The 23,420-nt window shown below is 35.5% G+C and overlaps 1 protein-coding gene across 3 annotated transcripts in view; it reads left to right on the top strand.

Annotated features, from left to right (window-relative positions):
* Window positions 1–22,831, top strand: part of CNOT2 (CCR4-NOT transcription complex subunit 2) — an 89,579-nt gene extending 66,748 nt beyond the window's left edge. For all 3 annotated transcript variants that reach the window (XM_042792464.1, XM_042792461.1, XM_042792462.1), the window contains 10 exons: window positions 2,600–2,679; window positions 3,820–3,945; window positions 6,543–6,667; window positions 8,239–8,359; window positions 8,464–8,620; window positions 12,348–12,409; window positions 12,506–12,555; window positions 13,396–13,496; window positions 14,051–14,195; window positions 21,687–22,831. In XM_042792464.1, the coding sequence (XP_042648398.1) occupies window positions 2,600–2,679; window positions 3,820–3,945; window positions 6,543–6,667; window positions 8,239–8,359; window positions 8,464–8,620; window positions 12,348–12,409; window positions 12,506–12,555; window positions 13,396–13,496; window positions 14,051–14,195; window positions 21,687–21,773 (1,054 nt within the window). In that variant the 3' untranslated portion in view covers window positions 21,774–22,831. The remainder of the gene's footprint in view (window positions 1–2,599; window positions 2,680–3,819; window positions 3,946–6,542; window positions 6,668–8,238; window positions 8,360–8,463; window positions 8,621–12,347; window positions 12,410–12,505; window positions 12,556–13,395; window positions 13,497–14,050; window positions 14,196–21,686) is intronic.
* The last annotated feature ends 589 nt before the right edge of the window (window positions 22,832–23,420 follow it).

The following is a 23,420-nucleotide window of genomic DNA, read 5'->3' as shown; positions in this document are numbered from 1 at the left end:
TCTATTGAATTTCTACTGCTGCTTCTTTAAAATATGTGATGTTTCTCATGTGTTCCCAAGTTTGTTTTTGAAACATATCTTGATTTTTGGGTATATGCATCCATTTTAAGACTGTTCATCTGTGAGTTTGGGAAGAAGTAAGGCAAGATTTAAAAACACAAGACTTATTCTGGAAGAATAGTTAACTGATTCAGACACAGTAGAGACCTAGTATTTTACTACTTTAAATTCTGGAATCATATACAGAACAGTGGTTTGCCATTTGTTTAAGGATTTGGTGCTTATTTGGACGTCAAAAGCTTCTCAATTGTTTCTGCTCTTTTTCTAACTGGGCAAGATTCCAACATCATAAGTCATTAAGCTTTAACTGTGTTTTGGTTATGTGTTTGTGCTTAGTTCATACTGATAAACTTGTAGTAAATAGTGTGTCGAGTCTAATTATTTAATGTGTGTGGTCACAGCTTTGCACAGCTGACTGCTTTCCAGGCCTCATTCCACAACCTCACGATCTCTTTGCTCCCAGTTTCATCCTTTTTCTCCCTTCGGGCCCTTTCTCAGGGGACTGACTTTTATACATAGCACAGACAAGCTCATGGCAGTCAGGTGTCTCTTCTAACCCAACTTAGTATTTTACAAAATAGATAAAGGAAGGTGAAAATGAATGTCATGGTTATCTGAATCTTGGTCAGGCTATTTAGTTCTGTAGTTTCACACTGGTACAGTCATAAAAATGCTTTTCCCAAGCAAAACAGTAGAGAATTGATAGTAGCAGTTTATGTTCCTGGAGCGTAAGAAGACTTTGTGCTTTGCCTCTAATTACATAGAATTTGCCTTTTTTTTTCTGTGGTGTATAACGGCAAGTAAAGGAGATGATAATTTTAAAAGATAATTTTATATTTTAAGGTATTTTTGAAACATGAGCATCACAAAAGGTTGAAATAGTAATACACTTAAAAACTACATGCAGAGACAATGATTTTGGAGACTGATAGAAAACATCTGTTTAAATATCATTCATCTGTAGGAGTGGATAATGAAGTCCCGATCTGTAGGAGCATTTGAAGTGAAATCCTCATCTTTCCCTGTTTGCATTATATATCTCATTTTCGAGAAAATACAGTTTTTAAAAGTTGAGAAGGAAATGTGACTGGAACAATGTCAAGTCCTTATTTCACCATTTATTAGCCTGCAGAAATATAGTAGTAGTACGTATCCAATTGTTAATTGATATATTTAACAAAATTTTGAAATTATACTTGGATAATGGTATTTCCTTGACAGGTGCATGAATTATGTGAGTTCCAAGGATTGTTTTCTGAATGGTTGCCTCAGTTGAAGCAGTGAAAGATTTTAGGTTTTTGAACATAAAGAATACTTCACTTTCCCTTTCTTAGTTATATCGGTAAACCAGGTTAGAAATGATTGTAGAGAAGTATGCCTTTTGTGGCCTAATCCCTTTTCTAACCCTGAAATTCTTTAACATGATTATTTCTAATTACTTTAAAAGCAAACAAAAAAAAAAACCCTAGCATGAGAAATACCGTCTATCATCAGGCTAGATTATATGCTCTCAAGATCACATTGTCTCCTGTTGGTGCTTTCGCCAGGTCTAGAGTTCACAGATGATACCAACATGTTGGTGTTTCTTCACATGCATGAGGTGTCAAAGATCTGGATGTCTTTCAGATATACCACCTTGAGGAAGCAAAGCACAACAAGACCAGTCTTGGCTAACTGTTCCCTTCCTTGATGTCTCAGTCTGAAATGGAAGCATTTAGGGCTATTTCAAATTGGAATGAAATACTTCAGATTTCTAGCTGTGGAAAAAGTCTGTGTAGGTGAAATTTCCTCTAGGAAAACATTTGACATTTTTATTTGCAGAAACTGCTAAAACGTCAACTTCCATCCTGTTACAGGGGAAAAAATTCAGAATTTCACTCAGCTAGGGCCCAGCTTTGGGCTTCTCAACATCTCCAGCTCACACAGAATGAAGCAGATCGTTTGTAAGGGTGTCTTTCCAACCACAGGAGTCCTATATGATATTTAGATGTCTTCAAACATTTTTGCCTGACTATATGAAACTTTAATTTAACTGGTGTCGCTGTGTGGCAGAGACCATCCCTATGCTTGTACTGGTGCCATATGTACATGGTGATGATTGCACACCATAACTGTTCGGCTTGTAACTGAGTCACTTCCATGATCCAGCTTCCCACCTACAAATGAATGGATTGCAGTCTGACTTTTCGCTATTGCATTTACTGCTGCTTCATTTTTCTATATGAAATTATTGAGTAACGATCATATTTGTCATAACTTGGTGGTTGGCAGATGTCCTAAGACACGGTGACTATTAAAAAACTAAGTTATTTTGAAGTCATTCCAGTTGTCTTGATTTGAGCAGTGCCGCCTGCTGCTGCCACTCAGAGTTTTCAGAAGTATAAAGGAAAATAATTAAAAACAGAGTTTAGGCTAATGTGGCTTGCTTATGCTTGAACTAATTTAAGTGTCTTAGGTTTTTTTTTCCCCTTAATGCCTTCCACTGGAAATTACAAAGTATGTATACCCTTTTGTCTGACTTCCTGGATTTTTTTCACAGTATGTCTGGATTTGGAATGAACAGAAATCAGGCATTTGGAATGAATAACTCCTTATCAAGTAACATTTTTAATGGAACAGGTGAGTTTACTCTGATTAGTGTTGATCTTAAAGTACAGTGGAGACATTTTTTTTGACTAAATAAGTCTAATTGAAAACACTTTGTTCTGCTGGAATACAACTTTATTACAATTTTCAGTTGTTCCACAGAACTGCTACTCCAAGAGTGGTGCTATGAAACAGTTACTGCTTCACAGTAGTGGATTTTAATACTTCTGAAGACAAAGTGGAAGTATTATGTAGAATACTTGCTGTACCTCACATGACTATAGATTATACCTAGTTGTTTAGAAATGCCAAATAGCTTATGGAATTGAAAAGGGGATCAGAGAAGAAAAAACTACCCATTTTCTATGGAAACATTACATAGGGTAAAAACAGTGGGAAAGCATTTTTTGAAATCTCAGATTCCTTTTGAACAGCTGGTTTATAATGGCGTCCTTTCAGTCAGTTGTTCCAGTTGTGATTTTTCTCTGGGAATTACTGTTTCACCTGAATTTTATGAACTAGAGAGGGGAAAATATCTTTGTGCATAAATGCCTTGGATTTGTCTGTGCTGACGTTTCTGTAGATGGCTGTGTATGTGAAGCAAGTTGAGGTGCTGGTGACATCAGAGTGGAAGGGTTTGGGCATCCCTCCTAGGACCCTGTGACATCTTTATAGAGCCGCAGTTCTGGTCTCACCCATGTAGTATTTCCTGTTGCAAATCAAAAAATGTTCCCATGTAACTTGCACTGCATTGGTACTACAGCTGCTTCAGCTTTATCTTTCCTTATCTAAGGACAAAAGAGCTCCTTGATTCTGCTGCTAATATGGGTTATTATCTTCTCTCAAATTTCTTCCTGATGGCTCCTTAAATTTTAAACAGGCTACCTATCCTAGTACTGTAATTTTGTCAGTTTGCCCATATTTGACAATTCAAAATGAGTAGACCTTGTTACTAAATACTGTTGACTAGCTATTGTTTAAAACAACCCCAAACATCTTGATGCTTTTTAGGCTAGTCACATAGCACAGAGGCTGTAGTTGTTTGTAATAATTATAGTAACAGTAAAAAGATTAAGTTGAAGAAAGAAAATATATCTTACATTTATCTTACACATAATGAAGCCTTTAAGTAAAAAATGTAAGGGAATTCAAAATACCTGTTTTTTATTGTAGATGGAAGTGAAAATGTGACAGGACTGGACCTCTCAGATTTTCCAGCACTAGCAGACAGAAACAGAAGGGAAGGAAGTGGCAATCCAACTCCATTAATAAACCCTTTAGCTGGAAGGGCACCCTATGGTAAGACTATACTTTTGAAAGCTCTTTGAATGAAATCGGTATTTGGTTGATTCACCTTTTGCTGTTCATAAGGCAACAGGTAGTCTTTTAAAAAAATGCCAGACACTTGAGCTCCTAAGTCTCAATTTTAAAAAATAATCATTTGTCTGTGACTAGAGATTCCCTTCAGGCTTTTGTAAGTGTTAGAACTCATCTGCTTTATTTTCACTGTCAATAGAGGTTGTTGGGCTTTTCAGCCTATATAGTATGATTACCTTGAAGCTGCTCACTCTAGACATTTCTTAGGCAGTAGGTTGTTTTATAATTACACGTGTACAAGAACTGTCAAGGTCTGAGTAGTAAATTTTAGAAATAGTACTTGATTATTAGAGGTGTTACTGTATGAAAAGTCAGCAGCTGTAAACATACTGTATATTTTCTCTGTTTATTGTTAGTACTTGCTGTAGTACTGTTCACTGTCACTCTTATGATGAGCATCTGATTTCAAAAAATAACCTGTAATCATCAACTATTATCAGTCAGATTCTAAGCCTGTGTCTTACATAATTCTTGCTGAACAGCTTAAAAAATAATAAAAGGAAAAATTTTAAGATGGATACAGATCTTATTATTTGGGTCTGGAAAGAATTCAGGTAAGTTTAGCGTGAGGCACAATACTTTTTTCTGTTACTGCTTTAGCAGATTTTGTCATGCATGTTACATCAGCTACTCTGAAAAGTTGCTTTTATAACCTAAAGTTATTTTTGTGACACTTGTCAAATTTCCAACCAAAAATAACCCAGTGTTTTCTAACTATAAAAAGCTAGTGTTTTTCAGAGATATCTCCAACTTTAATTGGAGAGAAATAATAGAGACTGCGTTATCTGGAGAGTGTAGCCTCATCGACTGGGTGTAACCAGGGCCCTCTGCTTAAGATAGCTGTGAGAAAGAGCTAAATGGGTTAAACTGAAGTGCTCCTGAGCACAGGGAGAAGTCAACTCCTCAAATAGAGACAACTAAAAAGTCACACTGAGAGTGGAGAGCTAATACGGCTTGTGGTTTACATGAGCTTTTGTCTGTCTCTGAAAGACAAGCCATTACATGGAAAATAGATAGAAGGTAGGAAGGAGATCCACACAGATGTACTTGGAGCATGGAGCTGAAGTTCAACGTTCAGCAGCACTGCCACATGAAAAACCAAATTGCTCCTGTGCTTACACTATTTCCCCATGTTGGTGCTAGCTTACCTGTTTGCATGACTGTGTGGTGAAGTAGGAATGAAATTTCTGTATCTGAAGAGTTATTTTGAGCATCTGCTTGATGCAGGGGATGGGTATTGTGAGTGGTAAAAACAGTCAAGAAGTGGGGATATGAGATGCACTGGACACTGTCTCCAGCAACAAAAAGTGTAGAGTACTCTTGGTTGTGGTCAAAAGAAGGTTTGAAACTGAGCAGACACATGCTTTCTTCATGCTGAGCTGATTCAGGAAAATTAGACTTCAAATAACTTTCAGATAGAATGAGCATATGCAACACAGTTAATTATCAGTTTTATTCATTTGGTGGAAGAAATTGTAATAACTCTGGATGAAAAGGGTGAACAGCAGAAACAAGATTAACTCAGTGTTTTGTTTTTTTCTTAAATAAAGGAACTTTGATCTCTAACTTCAGAATACTAGAGAAAGTCATATATAATCATCTGCTGAACGATTTTAGATCCTATACATCTATTAATAGTCTTTGAAAAGTAGTCCCTAGACTTCCTTCTGTCTTCTCTTCCTCTAGTGCACTGTTGTTTGCAACCAAATCACTGTATTACTTCTCTGTCTCTCAGCAAAGAATATTTGCCCTTGGGTGTGTGATGTGGAGGCTTTTATTTGGTTGTTCTTTTTTGTTGTTTGTTTTGGTTTGCTTTGGTTCTGTTTTGTTGTTTTTTTTTTTTTTTTTAACACCCATTAAAAAAAAATGTTGCTTTTCAGTAGTCGGCATCCATGTTCCAGTGTGACTGGCCTACTTTTTTTAAATTAGGGTCAGTGCACTGAGAGTTGCAGGCTAAATGCTTTCAGTTTTCATACTGAAAGTAGGAGTTGTTCTGATGTCACAGGCAAGTATTTAATTCGTGATATGTTCTGTTGCAAGTTAGCTGGGCATCTTTTAAGAATACATGCTTCTAAAGAGATTATGCTAAGAAATTCTTCATGCACTTAGGGGATGGAAGGAAAATATATTATAATATTAAAAGCAGTACATCCATCCTTCATCAGGGGATTTCCTTAAATAGTGCTTCAATAATGCCTGTAAAGATTATTTGATCATTTAGATGTGCAAAACAGGTGCTGTTCCTGGTAAAAGTACTGGGCTTCATTCTTAAAGCAGTGGATGTGTCTGTGAATTTAACACGGAGTGTTTCTCAGCTCACACTTATTGAAGAGGCTTTAGTCTAATATGTGTGGATGTTTTAAATTAATATGCTTTGTTTTGCTTTACCTGTTTTTTTGAAAGTCATTTCTGCTGTACAGCTTGCACGTGGTGAAAATGGACAGTAAGCAAGATCAACAGCAGAAAAGTCTTTACTTAGCAGTCATTTAATGTTCTTCCTACTTTCATTTTGATGATAGTTGGAATGGTAACAAAACCAGCAAGTGAGCAGTCCCAGGACTTTTCAATACACAATGAAGATTTTCCAGCATTACCAGGCTCCAGCTACAAAGACCCAACATCAAGTAACGATGACAATAAATCTGTAAGTAAACATTAAATCTTCTTTTCTTTTGAGTGTTCATACTTCTTTTGATGATTATATTTTAAAATGGGCAGTGACTATATTTGTAATATAAGATTTCCAAATTTGCCTCTCAAAACTAATGAGAAATTTTGCATAAGCAGCATTTCATATATAACTGTGTTAGTGGAATTTTCAGGAAGTTTTTTGGTCCCGACAGTCACTGCAACCTTGCTTTCTTAATTTCCTATGGCATCTGTGTATCCTTTTCTATTTGGGGGAGGGGCCAGGGAGGAACTTGCAAGAACACCTCAAAATTTATTTTTGAGAATTGATATATATTTCTCAAGTTTTGCAATTCATAACTTCTTTTTCTACTAATTCCAGCTCGTTTTTTCACTGTTGATGCCTCTCATCAGTAGTAGTAATTTACACTTATAGCATCTTTCTTCAAAGCTGTCAAATCCTTTAAAAGTTAGGTGGTATAATAACACTTCAAGGTAAAATCACAGGGAACAAGCTCTTTTAATAGAGAATATTGCATTCATGGGTATGTTGTAGACTAGTGGGATAAATTTTACCTTACATATAGTTGTAATTATCATACATTAGATATGTAGCTTAGATTGTAAGATTGTGGAGGTTTTTTTCATTGCTTACTCTTAAAGATTTGTAATAATTGCTTTTTTTATTAAAAATGAAAGGTGAATCAAATTTGGATGGCAGAGAACAGTTTCCTACAGTATTTGACAAAATGTTCTAGTTCCTTATAATTGGGAGAAAAAATATGTTAGTCAGGGTGGCATAAATACTGATGAGTCAGTAGTAAATGTGACTACAAACTCCTGTGAAAACTGAAAAATGCAACTGTTCAAAAAAGGGACAGGGGAAACGTAGCCCCCAAAATGTTGTGGCTAGGTTTGTCGTGTGGAAAATGTTTCGATACAGTTAGTGTTGAATACAGTAAGGAAGGGAGGAGTAAATAAATGTGATTATATTGTGTTACTGCAGACTTGTTTTAAAGAATAATAAGCAGTAAGAAGTAATAGTTATGGAACATATCTTTTGTCAGTATATGGGCTCCTGGAACACAATCCCAGTTTTCTTGCCAGACAATAGTGTTTACATCTCTTTCCTGATCGTTGCAAATGTGCCAACTGTATGTTGCCTGCACCTGAAATTGGCTTGAGTTATTATCTGTTGCTATGTCATGGAGTGTTATGCGTGACCAAGACTGTATAGGAAAAACATATGATGTGATGAGTCCAAAATATTCTCTAGTCACAGGCACTTGGGACATCCATGATGTATTCAAACTCAGGTGTAAAATACTTCCTTGTCCTTTTAGACTGCAAGGTGTTGGCTCATTAATAGTTCTTACTGTATGGCAGGTATACTTTAGGAAGTGGTAAATATTATGTAAGTTTTTTCAACAGAACTCAAAAGCTTTAGCTTTGTTCCATTTTAGTGCGTGATTTATTAGAGTGACTTCACATACTGGTTTAGAGCGCTTGACTGAAAGGTATGGTCAACAAGTTTTTCCATTTTGGTTTGTTTCCATTATACCAACTCTGCAAATTTTTTTTTAATAGAATTTGAGTACATCAGGCAAAACATCATCCAGCACAGATGGGCCCAAGTTTCCTGGAGATAAAAGTTCAACTACGCAAAACAACAACCAGCAGAAAAAAGGGATCCAGGTGTTACCTGATGGTATGTGTCATTCCACTTTTTCTTCTTTAAAAGTTTTGACAGTCATTTAGCATTGATTTCTCCACTTCTTGAAAGGAGAAAATTAATTTGTTCTTCTTGCCCAGGTCGGGTTACCAACATTCCTCAAGGGATGGTGACGGACCAGTTTGGAATGATTGGCTTGTTAACATTCATCAGGGCAGCAGAGACAGATCCAGGAATGGTACATCTTGCATTAGGAAGTGATTTAACAACACTAGGTCTCAATCTCAACTCTCCTGAGTAAGTTTCTGGTTTTTAATACTGCCTTCAGTTTTGGTTTTATTACGCTGTCGTTCGTAATAGGCTCACTTAGCTCACATGACTGTCAAACCCATGAGATATTTTGCCAAATAAAATTTGAAAATGTAATGACAGTAAAATAAAATTTTCATAAGCAAGAGAATTGTGCTTCAAGGCATACTAAGATTTTGTTATTCAAGCTTTCAATAAACCCAGTGGCTTTGTTTATTATCCTAACTTCTTTAGGACTTTCTTCAAGGAACTGACAGAGTGTTGTTAATAAATTTCATGTATATGTTATTTTTCAAATAATAATATTCCTTGAGGATATTTATACTTAATGCTCAGCAATTTGGGGGGGGTAAATTCAATTTATATTAGTGTAATAACGAACAGAGCAACTGCAGCGTTACCCTGCACCAAGGATTAATTTAAATGAAAATGTAGTTCTATAGTTAATTTTTAGTCTTTCAGTTCACCTAAGTTTAGTCATCCAGGCTTCCTGTAGAAGTAGTCAGGAGAAGAGCAGTTAGTGACTGCACTAATGGTAAGATAACTGCTTAAGATAGGTGAGATGAATCACCAGCACAGGGTGCCTCTCTTTCTCCACTAGTTACAGGAGGAACCTGTAACTAGTTTGGACAAAAATGGTATCTTGTAGGTGACAGTAATTGTGAGAAACGTTTAATATCAGGTGCTCTGACTTTCAGCTGAGGATCTCCCATCGTTTTGTTTTGGCAGAGATTTACATCGTGTTAGCCTTATTGACAGAGTAGTATATCTGTTTTAAGGTTTGTGCATGTACATTAACAAAACAGAGCATACGCACACACAGTTTCCATGTTTCACAAATTTATATGGAGCTGCATTTAATCAGAGAAAATTGATGAATGTGGATATCAAGGTGAAAGGGAAAGCATAGGAAAAATGACTCCTGATTTTTCTGTCTTGAAATAATTGGCATTAATTTATGTATTTCTTTATAGAGATGTAACTTTTTAGAAATTGCTACTTCCAGAAGTTCTTTCTCTAGGGTTTGTATCAAAACTTAGTCTAGTAGTTATGCCACTGGCACTTTGAAAAATATTTCAAAATGACCATCCGAAGTCAATTGCCTGTAGGTATTTACAAAATGTGTTAGGTTAACGTAGTACCTTCTCCACATGTAGTGTTAGTCTTACAGGTCACTCCTCCCTTGAATCCAGTAGTTTCCCCACTCCCATCCCCTTCTTCCACAATATAAAGAGAATACATAAAGAACAGCTTTACTGGCCACAGGTAGTCCCAGAGTTTACAGCACTGACTGGGAGACCGGTCTCCTGGATCTACACAATGCTCAAGTAATTTGCTGTTCTTAGTACAGATTGCTCAAACTTAATTTGAGGCTGATCAGCTGAAAGTAGAATGACTTCACTCATTGAAATAATTTCAAGTACATCTGTATCTGAATTCTTGAGCTTCTCTAGACACAAGTAGAATATGGTTGCTGTTTTGATTATACAGCTACGTTCTCTAGATGTTGGCATGCAGAATAACAGTAGTGATACTACTTCTGGTGATACTATGTCCTATTTTATTCAATGTTATTCATTAGTTTTAATGACTAACGAAGCTTAAGCCTAACATACCTATTGGAAAGTGTACATAAAACCTCATAGGTTTACATAGTACCTCACTGCAGAGGAATACTAAACATACTTTGATGTTGTGGTAACTTGTAGCTGTGTTATGCAGCTCCCAAATATAGTGTCCAAATTATTAGTGTGTGTTTGTGCATGAACAGTATGTATACCTGGCATGCTGCTGCTTTTCCTTAGCAGCTATGCTGTAAATAGCTGGATTTTTAACATTTTTAATATTTAATTATTGTAGATAGGGTATTTAGGGTCTTAGATGGAGGGGATAGGGTTAATAGTTAAATCAGGCAGTTCTGCATCATAAAGTTGGGTTTATTTTATACTGCAGAGGAACTTTGCAAACAGCCTGTGCAGTTCTCAGTGTCTGGCCTGCCATCTTGCCTTATGTTAAACATCCTTTGCTTGGTTTATGATTTGTTTAAAAAAAACTAAAAGCACTTCACATGTGGAAAGCCAGAATTTTCTGCTGAGGGTAAAAATACCTGTCTGACTTAAACACTTAGCAGAGTAAATATGCTTTTAGAAACAAAATTTTAGAAGTCTGTATATATCTCTAATGATTTGAATTAACGCTTCTAACTGCTGGTTTTATGTAGATTATCAGTGCAGGGAGGTTAAGATTATTTCTGTTGTTGAAGGATTGATTATGTATTACCTGTACAGTCCTGTATTTCTTTGTCGAGAAATATGCTTTTAATTCCTTAGGATAACTTAAAATTCTACATAAACAAAAATGAAAAAAAAAAAAAACAACCCACATTACTTAATTCTTTAGAGATTATGTAGCTGTTTGTTCATGTTCTGAAGCTTTCTGAAATACTCATCAAATAGACTGTAGGCTGTCCAATAGCTCCTTGAAAAATGTGAAATAAGTACAGTTTTATTTGTATCATGAAGAGGACACTAGGCACAGAGTCTTCAGTTTTATTGCATACCGGTGTGAAGTCTGAGACTGCAAACTGCTGGATTTCTTTGCCCTAGGAAACCAAACCTCTAGGGCACGTGTGACACTCCCCTTCTTGGGGCAATGCCTATCCATGCTTTCAGTAGGAGGAATGGTTTCATTATTTTAAGTATCTGCAGATGTTGTCACTGAAATCTTCCTTCAGGCTCTAAAGCATAAGTTTGTGCTAACAGTAAGATTAGTTAGCCTAGAGAAGGCTGACAGCACTTGATCAGTGTAGTTCTTGGCCCATATAGCTTAGCTGGGAGTTGGTTGTGTTCAGGTAATTTGGTAGGTTTACAATACTTTTTTTATAGTAATTATTAGGCCTTCGACAAGAAGGAAGCAAGGACTTGATAGGGTGTACCAGGTTTCCTTTACAAAACTTGCCATAATAGCATACCATCATGAATAATTAAAAGCAGGCTGTAGCTACCTGGCAAAAGTACATTTTGCTCAGTCCTTTTTTTTACTTCTTTACCTGTTAATTGGAAAACTCATTCCGTAGTACATCAGTCATTGTAGTAGAGTTGGAAGTTTTGTCATTTTCTCTTTTGTTAAACTAATGGCTTCATTTTTTTAAAACATACATTAGCAAAATCTATATGAAAGAAAAATATTAAATCATAATAAACTTATGTTCATGTTGTGCCAGGATTCAACTTACTTGTTGTCACTGAAGTTCAGAAGAACAAGAGTAAAATCTTGTTAGTTTAGCAGAAAATAATACCTGCCAATATAAGCTTTTCCTTCCCTTGTAAATCATAGGCTAATAAATTGACACCCACCAGGCTTGTGGCAGCTGTTCCTACACAAAGTAAAACCCTGTGTAAAATTGGATCTCTGAAAAGAGTTGGGATTCCTGATGCTTAAGTTGAAGGAATGATAGATACAAAAGGAAATCCTGTAGATTCCCATGGCAGTTTAAATGCAATCTTACTCAGAATATTAAAACGAAAATGAATAAATGCAGCTGTTTTAGGAAAGTGGTCTGGAAGCTTCCTTTTCTTCTTTCTCACCCCAGCTAGTGATTTTGGTTGTGTGGTATGGTTTTTAGGCTTGTGAGGTTGGTTATGGAGTTTTTTTGTTTGGTTCGTTTGAGTTTTGGTTTTAATTTTAATAAATTTGTGCCTTTCTTTTTCATCAGAAATCTTTATCCCAAATTTGCATCACCCTGGGCATCATCACCTTGTCGACCTCAAGACATAGGTAAGAGAGAAATGATTATTTAATTCAACATTAATATTTTCAAATTATATTCATTTACATGTCTTAATACTTGCATCAATTCTGATTCTTTTTTAGACTTCCATGTTCCATCTGAGTACTTAACTAACATTCACATTAGGGATAAGGTGAGTACGTGTGTGTGTGTGTGCGCATATTTTTTGTTAATTTATTACCAGTAATTTTCTAAATTTTCTTTCAGATAGGTAATGTTCAATATCGGTGCATTTTATGGATGTCCTCAGTCTTTTAAGGAACAGTGGTGCATTAGCCGGCTAATTGGACACATCGTGCACCTATTCCACCTTAGAAAAATAAAGGGAAGTCAAAAGAGAATGGCCATGGTTAGCAAAAGAACAGATTAAGTTTTTAAGAGTTTGCCCTTCATGCAAAGCAGAAGTTTCATATAGTCCACATACTGTAATATTCAAATGCCATATTCAATTGAGATATTTCTGTGTGAGATAAGATCAGAATTGTGGTTCAAGATATTCTCACATTTATCTATAACATTCCATATCTACATGAATAGGGACTTTTGTTAGATATATTTTCTTTCAACTATTGTAGTTCTGTAAAGAGAGATCGTTGAGAAATAGTGTAAGAAATTTTAGTAAAGTTACTTTATAGAGTGTGAAGTGATCAAATACATGTAAATGTTTTGATTTTTAATGAAAAAAATAAAAAGTAGGTGAGGATACACAGGTACAGGGAGAAAATTCTATCTTGCCGATTCGTTACTTCTGTTTATTTTTCTATTGTATCCTTTCAGTTGGAAAGATTAACTAAAAGTGCAGAAAAATTGATTGTAATAATTATTACTCTTGTTATATTAGAGTATCATTTGCAACGCATTTAGGATGGAAGCGCATTCTGGATGTATCCTTGTGTTATTTAAGTGGGATAGTATGTCTTAAAACATTTATCTATTGTGATTTTTCATCCTCATTTTCTTCAATCTTTTGCAGCTGGCTGCAATAAAACTTGGCCGATATGGAGAAGATCTCCTGTTTTATCTCTATTACATGAATGGAGGAGATGTATTACAGCTATTAGCAGCAGTAGAGCTGTACGTTCAAACTATTTTGTCAGTCTTATATGATTTCATCTATTGCAGTAATGAAGTAGTGGATGTAAAAAAAGCAAACCAACAAGTTAGACACTGAAAACAGAAGCTTAGTCAATTTAAAGCTGGAAACCTTTTTTTAAATACCTCCTCCAACCTTGGTTCTATTTTGTACTTTTTTTTCATTCATATAGTGAAAATCAAGTCTGTCTCATTAATTTTGCATTTTTATGAAGCACCGTGAAAAAGTGGCAGGTGCCAGTTGTTACTAATTGTCTCACCTATCTTCAACAAAATGAAAGACAGTAAATAATCATAAAAATAGTTTGTTGTTTGAACCTACCAGACTTCTTAAAAGTTTCATATGTGATTAGTTTGTGATGTAATAATTGTATGGAAGAGGTATGAGATCACAGGTATAACGATGTCTTAGAAATTTTGGTTTGGTTTTGAATGTATTGTACAGTTTTGATTGAAGCCCTTAAAATTTAGTTTATTAAGTCAAATTCAGATAACTAACACTAAAAATTATTTTTCCTTTCTATTAAAAATGAAAGATTTAACCGGGATTGGAGATACCACAAAGAAGAACGAGTATGGATCACCAGGGCACCCGGCATGGAGCCAACAATGAAAACCAATACGTACGAGAGGGGAACATATTACTTCTTTGACTGTCTTAACTGGAGGAAAGTAGCTAAGGTATCTCTTTTCCCTTGTGCAGATTTTTTAAGTCTGTCAACCATGTATTTTTAGAAGGACAAAAGTAAAGTCCAACCTCCTCCCCCAAAATAGCAAACTTTTTAAGCTCCTGTCATTTAAGTTCATTATCTTAATTTTTGTTGTGTGAGGAAATAAAGATTGCCTAAAACACAGGCTTGCTTGTGGAAAAGGAGGAGCTGTCTCTGTTCCCAGTTTTCATTGGGAGATACAAGGACATAGGACTTGTATTATGAGTTTTGTTAAAAGCTTTTTTTCAGATACAGAATTATAGAATAGGAAGCATTATTTGGCATTTTAGAAATTGTGCTTGCAAATATTTTATTAATTTTCTTTAGAACATCAACTAGGGAGCTACCACATCTCACTTTTCAATTAAAAATGGGAGTGGGATGGGTGAAGGAGAGTGGCTTTTTGGTTTTCAGGTACTGTCTCTCCTTGAGCATACTGCAGGACTTTTGTGCTCTGTTGTTTGAATATCAGAGTACTTGGAAATAAATCACTTTTAGGGCGGCGGTATATTTTCATGACATTTGTTTTCTGTATTCTAGGCTAAGAGGCATTAAAAAAAATCAGAAACACTTTTCCCTTCCCACTTCTCATAATCTATTTGTTCCTTTCTGTCAATGAATACTGTCAGTAATGTTCATGCTTGTTAGCTGAAGAAATTTACAGAATTGTGCTCAATTTTCTCCACCTCCCCCCAAAATAATTAATTTTCGCTATCTTCCACCTTTTAAGACTACTGGACTTCCAGCTTTTAACACCATATCATACAATGTCTTTTGCTGGCTGGATCGTGATTTCTGTGATTTCTTTTCCCACTAGAGCAAAGATTTTTCTAATGTAGATATGTGCCAAAACACTACTCGAGTAATGAGGAGTGCTAGCATTCACTTACCTGGCAAGAGGTGTGCACTTCTGAAAGTAGCTGGCCAGACAAGACGATGCGTTCAGCTTCAGCTGGAGCTGAAAGAAAGACACGTTCACAGTACGCATACAACCATTACACCTGCCTGGAGTCTGTTTGAGTTAACTAGTTTGTCAGGAATCTCATGCCCCACTTAAATTTGGTTATGTGAGATTTTTGTGGATGTGGCATGATTGTACTTCAAGTTTTAACCAACATGTTGGATTCATTGATGCTAACATAAAACTTTCATGTCAGACCTTCTGTGGGTACAGTATCACACTCTTGCTTTTCTCTAAAAAAACACTTAACAGATCAGTCCAGATTAATCTTGAAGCCTTGAACTCAACAGATCTGATTCCAGCATGTTGGAACTGTGCTTTTTGGTTCCACATGCTCAGTCATTTCATTTAATCAGAAATCTTTTCACCTGGAGCTTAACTTACAAATTGTTTGCTAAAAAGGCATTTCGTTTCTATGAACAAATTGCATTTATACACTTGGAGATTACGAAATATTGCATTAAATAGTTACAAGTCTGTTGATGTATTTTTAAACATCAGTTTTCAATTAAAAGGATTGAAATTCAGTGTTCCCCCCTTTAAGTGCATTACATTTCTTCCTCGCCAGTGTGTTGAAGTATGCTGTCATCTATAGATTAGCTAGATATAATGCTCTTTTTTCTTTCTTCCCCCCACTAAATTTTCTTACTCATTTCAAGCTTGTTTTAGTTGACCCAGATAATATGGGAAGCTTTTCAGTATGTTTGCATGCATGACTTGTTTCCTCTGCTGCCTTTCTTGTGACCATAAGAAAACCAAGATTTGTAATGGAAGGTTTTAATGGCTAGCCCTACTTGTATGTTTTTTCCCAAGTGCAAGGTAATTCCAAAACTTTTAAGCAAAGACATCACTCCCCTCAAAAGAAAAAAATTCTACTTGCTTTATTTATTTGCTGTGTGGTATACTTTCTTAGGTTTCCCAAGATGCTTTTTAAAGCTATTTCATTACTCCATAAGATCATCTGAGGGGAAGTGATTACCTTTTGAAAGGATAGATTTCTTCTTTGGAGTCAACTGAATATATTCTATTTATTTACGAGCAATGAGAGCCTCATGTAGGTTCATATATCAATGTAACTGAGTTTTTACCCTATGTATCTTTTACTAGGAGAAAGTGGTGCCCATTGTATGAGGATAGTAACTTCTTCAGTGTCTCTTCTTTTTCTACCTGTAGTAGATGTATGAAGCTGCTACTTGATGCTTAAGCATTACTTTTGAAGACAGTATTATGTTTACTTGGAGTCCTGAGTGCTGTCCTAAAATTCAGCAACCAGTGCTTGAGTTGTTAATTAGCACGCTACATCCTTCCTCTTCTAAAGAGTAGAGCTGGCTTCATCTGTTGGGCTTTCCTGGAGATACTGCGGTGAAAGAGAGATAAGAATCACTACTGTTCTCTGAATTATTTTGCCCAAGATCTACACAGGTTCTCTTCACTTTACTTTTCATACTGAAAATAGTTCCCCCAACATTAAGAAGCGATTGATAGCTAGTAAGGAGAAGGATAGTATTTTCTATAATTTTGTACCTGCAGTGGTAAGTCAACAAGGAGTATGAATTTTTTTTTTTATTAGTTTTCCCCAGTGTCCATAAGAAGAGATAATATCTTTTCTTTTAAGCCTGTGTATTTCTTAATGTTAAAATTGGAACTAGCATATTATTTTGAAATTTTTATTTAATTTTAGTTTGGTGCAAAATAGAGCAGGCAAGTTGAATACTGATCACAAGAAGCTAGAGAAGGATGTGGGGAAAAACTGGTTGTTTTTTTTTTTTTTTTTTTACATGGAAAAGGATTTACTTGCTAGAAATAGTTCTGTGACATTTCCATCTTTGATAAATAAGTAAGAACTTAGATGGATGTCAGGTGTGATCTTGGCATTGTATGGTTATGTTGTTACCTCTGATACTAATTTCTGGAGTTGACATTTCCTTGGATGAAGACTAACATATGCTTACCATAACAAGAATGGCAGTATTTGATAACTCCATGTTGCTTTGAATGCAGATAAGTATGGCCAAGTAATTTTTTCTAACAAATGCAGAAGTATTAATTAATGTTTCATGAAATTAAAAATGTAAGAAGCTGGAGAAAAAAAAGAATTCAGATAAATTGCAGTCTCTTACTATAATTTCTGCGTTACTAGTGAATGCTGGAAATATCAGTTCCTTAGAAGGCCATAATAGTAATTGCTGCTTAACGGTTTAATTAGTCCTCTTTTGAAGCAGTCAGACAAGAATTATCTCTGGTGAATTACTGTCTCTTATATGTGCAAATTCAATTGTTTTTCAAGGTGCTTTATACATTTGTCTGTTGTTCTAGTGTATATGCTCAAATACAGGGCAGCACATATTTAAATGTGTTGTGCTTTGCAGACATGGTGCATTATGCATTGTGAGCCTATGTATTTATTGTACCTGTTTTAAATTATACTGCATTATGAAAGATACAGTGAAATATAACTGTTTACTTTGGACAATATTACTAGATCGTAAGACTAAGTTTGTAAAAACATGAACCAGAGATGGTTTAACAGATTTTTTGATAGTGTCCTAGATTGGTTTTAACAAAGCCCAGTGAAGTAGACTGAATAACGTCTTTCAAGAAAACATCAAATAATATATTTATCTTTTTTATTAAGCTGTAGGCTCTATTTTTATATTCCTAATACAGAATAAACCGAAGAAGGAAATGCAGCAAAACAGATGAGTAATGAGACGATTCCTAAACTGTTAGGATATAAAAGCAAATGAATTCTGTGTTGATATGTGGTAGTAAACAGTGAAGAAATATGAATGACAGTAAACTTCAAATTCACCTCAAATGCAAAACAAAATGCAGGAAAGTGCTGTTTATAGATATGTCTGTATATATGGTTTTTCATCCTTAGGGCATGTGGAAAGTACAGTATGGTTAAAGACACTTTGATTTTTCACTGAGGATTTGTCTATGTAGTTTGCTGCTGTTGAGGAGACGTGAGAGAGGAAGGGAAGTGGAAATGACACCAAAAAATGCTTTCTACAATTGACACTTACTGAAATCCTGATTAAAATTGTCTGAAGTAAGCTCTCTGGAATTTCTCCTTCGAAAAAAGAATTAATCCCCTTTAAGGAACAAGATTATAAAACCCTTTTACTTTGATTTTGTAGTTATAAAACATGAAATTCTTTATGGGAGAGAAGGTTAAATTTTCAAGTGCTTATTTGCTTGTAAGAGTCACTGCCTATATTAAGTTACTCCCTATCCTTTTAAGATCAATATTAATTGAAATACTTTTATAATTGCTAGAAAGTTAAATTTGTTCTTCTAATAGAGATGTACCATAGCATTTATTCAGCTTCTAATTCAAATTTGGGTCTTTGCATCCATCTTTAAGGCAGTATAAATGCTGCTTTTTCGGTCCCGTTTGGAATTTTTGAGCTAACCATGGGATTTCTACCATCACCTTTCATGGATTTACACAGTCCAGAATATTTTGTCCTCAGGACACTTCCTGTTCTGCTAAATTTTTGGTTTGTTTTATTCTATTAATGCTATGGATCATCTTAAGTAATTCTATTCTACCTTTAATATTATTACATATTGTTTGTATGTGTGCAGGCTGATGTAACTCTACTATCAGAACAAGTTTTTAGGATGACATGAGAAGTGGTTGATTTCTTTGCATAGAACAATTTATTTAGTGTCCCACGTGTGCTGTAAGTTTCCACACACATTTAGTATTCATTATTCTTGGTTAATAAAAGGTATTTAATTTTTAATAATTACTTCCATGTAGAAAATAAAACGATTCAACAGATGTTTGTCAATGGATAAATGACATTTTTTTTTACATTTTATTTGTATCTGTTTATATTAAAAAGTATCAGTGCTACTGTTCACATCCTAAACCACAGTGGCCCCTGGAATCAAAAGCAAAACCATAAAGTATACCTGTAACACAAGTATTTTTCTATATGTAATAAATAATTGCCTTTTAGTTTTCAAAAATATTTGGTCGATGAGTTCTTTTTTTTTTTTTTTTTTTTTTTTTTTTTTTGCATTGTCAGATATAACTTTGGGTGTTCTTGTACACTACTGGATATTGGACCTGAGCATTGCTGATACTGGGATGCAAATCAAAAAGGCAGTTTTAAGCCTGTTTATTTTAAAAATCAGTGGCAGTTTCAAGTATAAACTTCTAAAGGAAATTTGGTAGGGGATCATAATCCTTCTGAGGGGCTTGCAATTTGTGGCACACTAAGGACTGCTCAAGCTACTGAGTGTTTCTTTCAGACACATGCCTTGCTCACAGCTGCTAAAGCCAATAGAAGCGGGCCGTCACCTTAATTTTGGAAAGCCCTTTTTAGCCTACTGGTACTGTTTTACTGGCTTAGGTAGCCCTTTTCCATGGGTAATTTTGAAGGCATTTTGGAGCGTGTGGGGGTTCAGGTAACTGACTGAAGCTGACCAGAGTTTGATAGTAATCTGCAGACCCTTCCACGATTATGTGCAAAAAGGAAACTTTGAAAGCCATGAATGGGAGGGAAGTTTGAATGGAGGTTTTTTTGTTATAAAGTGACTTCAGAATTTCTGAAGATCTGCCCAGCCTGAACCAGCCTTTGACACCAAAATACCTACATAGATTTGTACACCTTGATCTTGCTTCTGACCAAAGGAGGGAGCAGGCTTCTCTTCACTATCAGCACGTGTATATGTGTCTGCACAAAAAGAGAACATACACCAGCTGGCATGCAGTGTTAATTAGGAATGCCAAAAAGCAACTGACTTCTGTATATATAACTTTAAAAAGCCCAAACAAACAGAACAAGCCCACCACAAAAAAAAAAAAAAAAAAAAAAAAGCAGCACATAAAACTAAAAAATCCCTTTGATTGGAGTAGAGAGCAGGGAACCAGAAATGAAGCAGACGTGCAACACTTCAGTGCAGTTGGCTGTAACCTTTCAGAGGTTTTGCTAGGATTTTCCAAGTTTAGGGGCAGTATTCTCAGGGGAATACAGACTCACTGAATGCTTAGCAATTTCCCCTACTTTGTTTCCTTACCGTGCTGAATGTTCTTTCTATGGTAGATGGACTGTGTTTTGCCTTAGAGAAGAGGGGTCTGAGAGTTGGATTTCCTAGATTTTATTTCTGGTCTTGCATTGACTTGATCTTTAATTTTGTTTGTCTGCCTGCAAAAACTGAAATACTATACTATTTAATCAATTCAGGGAGTGTTCTAAAATAATCCATTCACTACTGTTAGTGTTTTCATCTGTATGTAAAAATAGTAGGGTGAGTTTGCTCTGCAGATACAGATGATGTTCTGCTGAGGTCCTCCACTGAGTTAGGCAAAATAAATTATGCTGCATGTCCAAGGTAGCTGTTGTTGAATTACCAAGAAGTATCCCTAAAGAACAATTCTGAAACTTCTGCTTACTGTTTCTTGAGTGAAGATAAAATGGGGATGAGACACGATTAAACTGCTGAAAGGATCTGACAAATTTAAGTAAGTCCTTGTACATTTTTGCATGAATGAAGTAACAAGCACCAAATGTCAAAGTACACTAATTAGGATTGTGTGCACAAATTAAGGTCACAGGGAAGGAAACTGCTTTTTTCACTGTAATAATCAGGATGCATTTAGACACCAAGGATGGTTACAATCTGTTTTGTAGTAGCTGCTGTAGTCAGAATAAGAATTCCTACTGGATCACTGAAATGTTTTATAATTATACAAACCAGACAGCCTCAAACAAAAGTCAGGTGATTGTGCTGGTGAGACAATAAAGCTGCTTATTCATGAACTTGTGTGGCATCAGAGTACATGGGCAAAAATTTTTATTCTCCGTGGTTGTTTATATAACACAGAGATAATTTCTCATTAAAGACATTGCCAAAGTGTGATATAGGAGCAAGGAGCTCAGGCCATACAGGAGAGTGGTGGGTTGAGTGAGTCAGAAGCTTAAAACGGAGTATGAAATGTGGTGGAATATTTGCTTAAATTCTGGCTTAAGTAGGTCTCAGTACTTTGTCTCTAGCATTTTAGATAGTGTTCCCCAAGCAGAAACCTAGCTAGTTTAACTTACAGTTGGGCCTGGAACTATGCCACAAAATATCCCCAAACTTCAGGTCATCCAAAATAAGTCTGTACGTCTGACATGTTGAAAGGCAGAAGCTTTTGTTCACAATTCAGCTCATGTTGTGATTGTGTATTTATGTTTTGTGTGTGTGCATATATAAAATTGTTTGAGACCATAACTAGGGTTCTGAGAGTAATGTAGCATTAAAAAGAATAGAAGAGCCTACTATTTGCAGGTATAATGGCTTAGAATATTGACTTTTTTTTTTTTTTTACTTTAAAAATATAGAATCCAAGCTAGCGAAATCACGTGTAACTGATTTCTTAAGAATGATCTCTTCTGTATTTGTGCTTTTCAAGTATGACTGGTAGAAAGACCAGGTGTTGACAGGTAATTGATATATTGTTTTATTTGGTTTTGTCTTTTTTTTTTATTTTAATTGTAGGAGTTCCATCTGGAATATGACAAATTAGAAGAAAGGCCTCATCTGCCATCAACCTTCAACTACAACCCTGCTCAGCAAGCCTTCTAAAGACTTCCCTTTTCTTGGGGTATGGCTGTCTCAGCACAATACTCAACATAACTGCAGAACTGATGTGGCTCAGGCATCCTGGTTTTAATTCCTTGAGGATCTGGCAATTGGCTCATGCGAAGGGTCACCATTTGAGGTCCTGCCTTACTAATTATGTGCTGCCCAACAACTAAATTTGTAATCGTTTTTCTTTAGTTTGAGCAGGGTCTGAATTTTTGTTTTTGTTTTATTTTTTGCCAGCAGACAAGCTTGGGTCTGTAAAGACAAGCGAGTACACTGACAAAAGTTTACCACTTAGTTTTCCAAAATGTAAAAACAAAAAAAAAGAAAAAAGACAAAAAATTAGACAACAAAATTTGCATTGTTCATTGTAGCACTATTGGTAATAAAAAATGTTTGTGCATTTTTATGTGAAGATCCTTCTCGTATTTCATTTGGAAAGATGAGCAAGGTTTGCTTCCTTCATTTTACTTCCCCTTCTGTTTTTGAAAGGCAGTTTTCGCCAAGCTTAATGCAAGAATATCTGACTGTTTAGAAGAAAGATATTGCCACAGTCTCTGGTTAGTTTCCAGAGTTGTGTATTACTGAGCTTCATCTTTCCAGAATGAGCAAAACACTGTCCAGTCTTTGTTACGATTTTGTAATAAATGTGTACATTTTTTTTAAATTTTTGGACATCACATGAATAAAGGTATGTATGTACGAATGTGTATATATTATATATATGACATCTATTTTGGAAAATGTTTGCCCTGCTGTACCTCATTTTTAGGAGGTGTGCATGGATGCAATATATGAAAACGGGACATTCTGGAACTGCTGGTCAGGGGACTACTTTGTCGCCCTGTGCACTAAAGGGCCAGATTTTCAGCAGCCAAGGACATCCATACCCAAGTGAATGTGATGGGACTTAAAGAAGTGAACTGAGACAATTCACTCTGGCTGTTTGAACAGCAGCGTTTCATAGGAAGAGAAAAAAAAAAAAAAAGATCAATCTTGTATTTTCTGACCACATAAAGGCTTCTTCTCTTTGTAATAAAGTAGAAAAGCTCTCCTCACTGCAGTGTTGACTTTGATTTGAGATTGTGAAATTATTTCTTCAACAGTGAAAAATGGAAAAAAAAAAAAGTTGAAGTATTAAAACTTACCGAGCTGTACAGTGGTTAAGACACTTGAAGAGTCTTTTTGCTGCTGACAAGTAAATTTGAGAGAGTTTCATATTCTTTTCCACCGCCAAAAAGTTTGCTTAACCTTGGTTTCGGATCCCCTCTCCATAACAGCAAATAACAGATCATTTTTAGAAAGGTGGGTGGGTAACATTTCTAATGATAGAAAGATGCTTCAAGAGTTCATCACAGAAGGAACACTTGGAAGAAGCTTGGCTTAGAACTGATCATAGTTTAAGTCCAGATTGGTGTTTTCCCACTTAAAACAGAAATGAATTTCATTTGATGATCATTACTACTGGAACTTTCGGATGCAAACAAACATGAATATATACTGGTTCTGAAAATTGTAACGGTTGTCTAGAGTGGAGGAAAAAAAACCTGAACCCTTTGGATAGTTTCCTTTTTCTTGATGTGACTGCCACTTCTCATGGAGTTTGCACCTGGTGATGCAAACCATTTCAAAATATCTGCAATTAAC

The sequence above is a fragment of the Tyto alba genome, unplaced genomic scaffold (genome assembly GCF_018691265.1).
Source record: "Tyto alba isolate M040663 unplaced genomic scaffold, T.alba_DEE_v4.0 Super-Scaffold_2, whole genome shotgun sequence".
Taxonomy (NCBI): Eukaryota; Metazoa; Chordata; class Aves; order Strigiformes; family Tytonidae; genus Tyto; species Tyto alba.
This window is presented reverse-complemented; position numbering and strand designations above follow the sequence as displayed.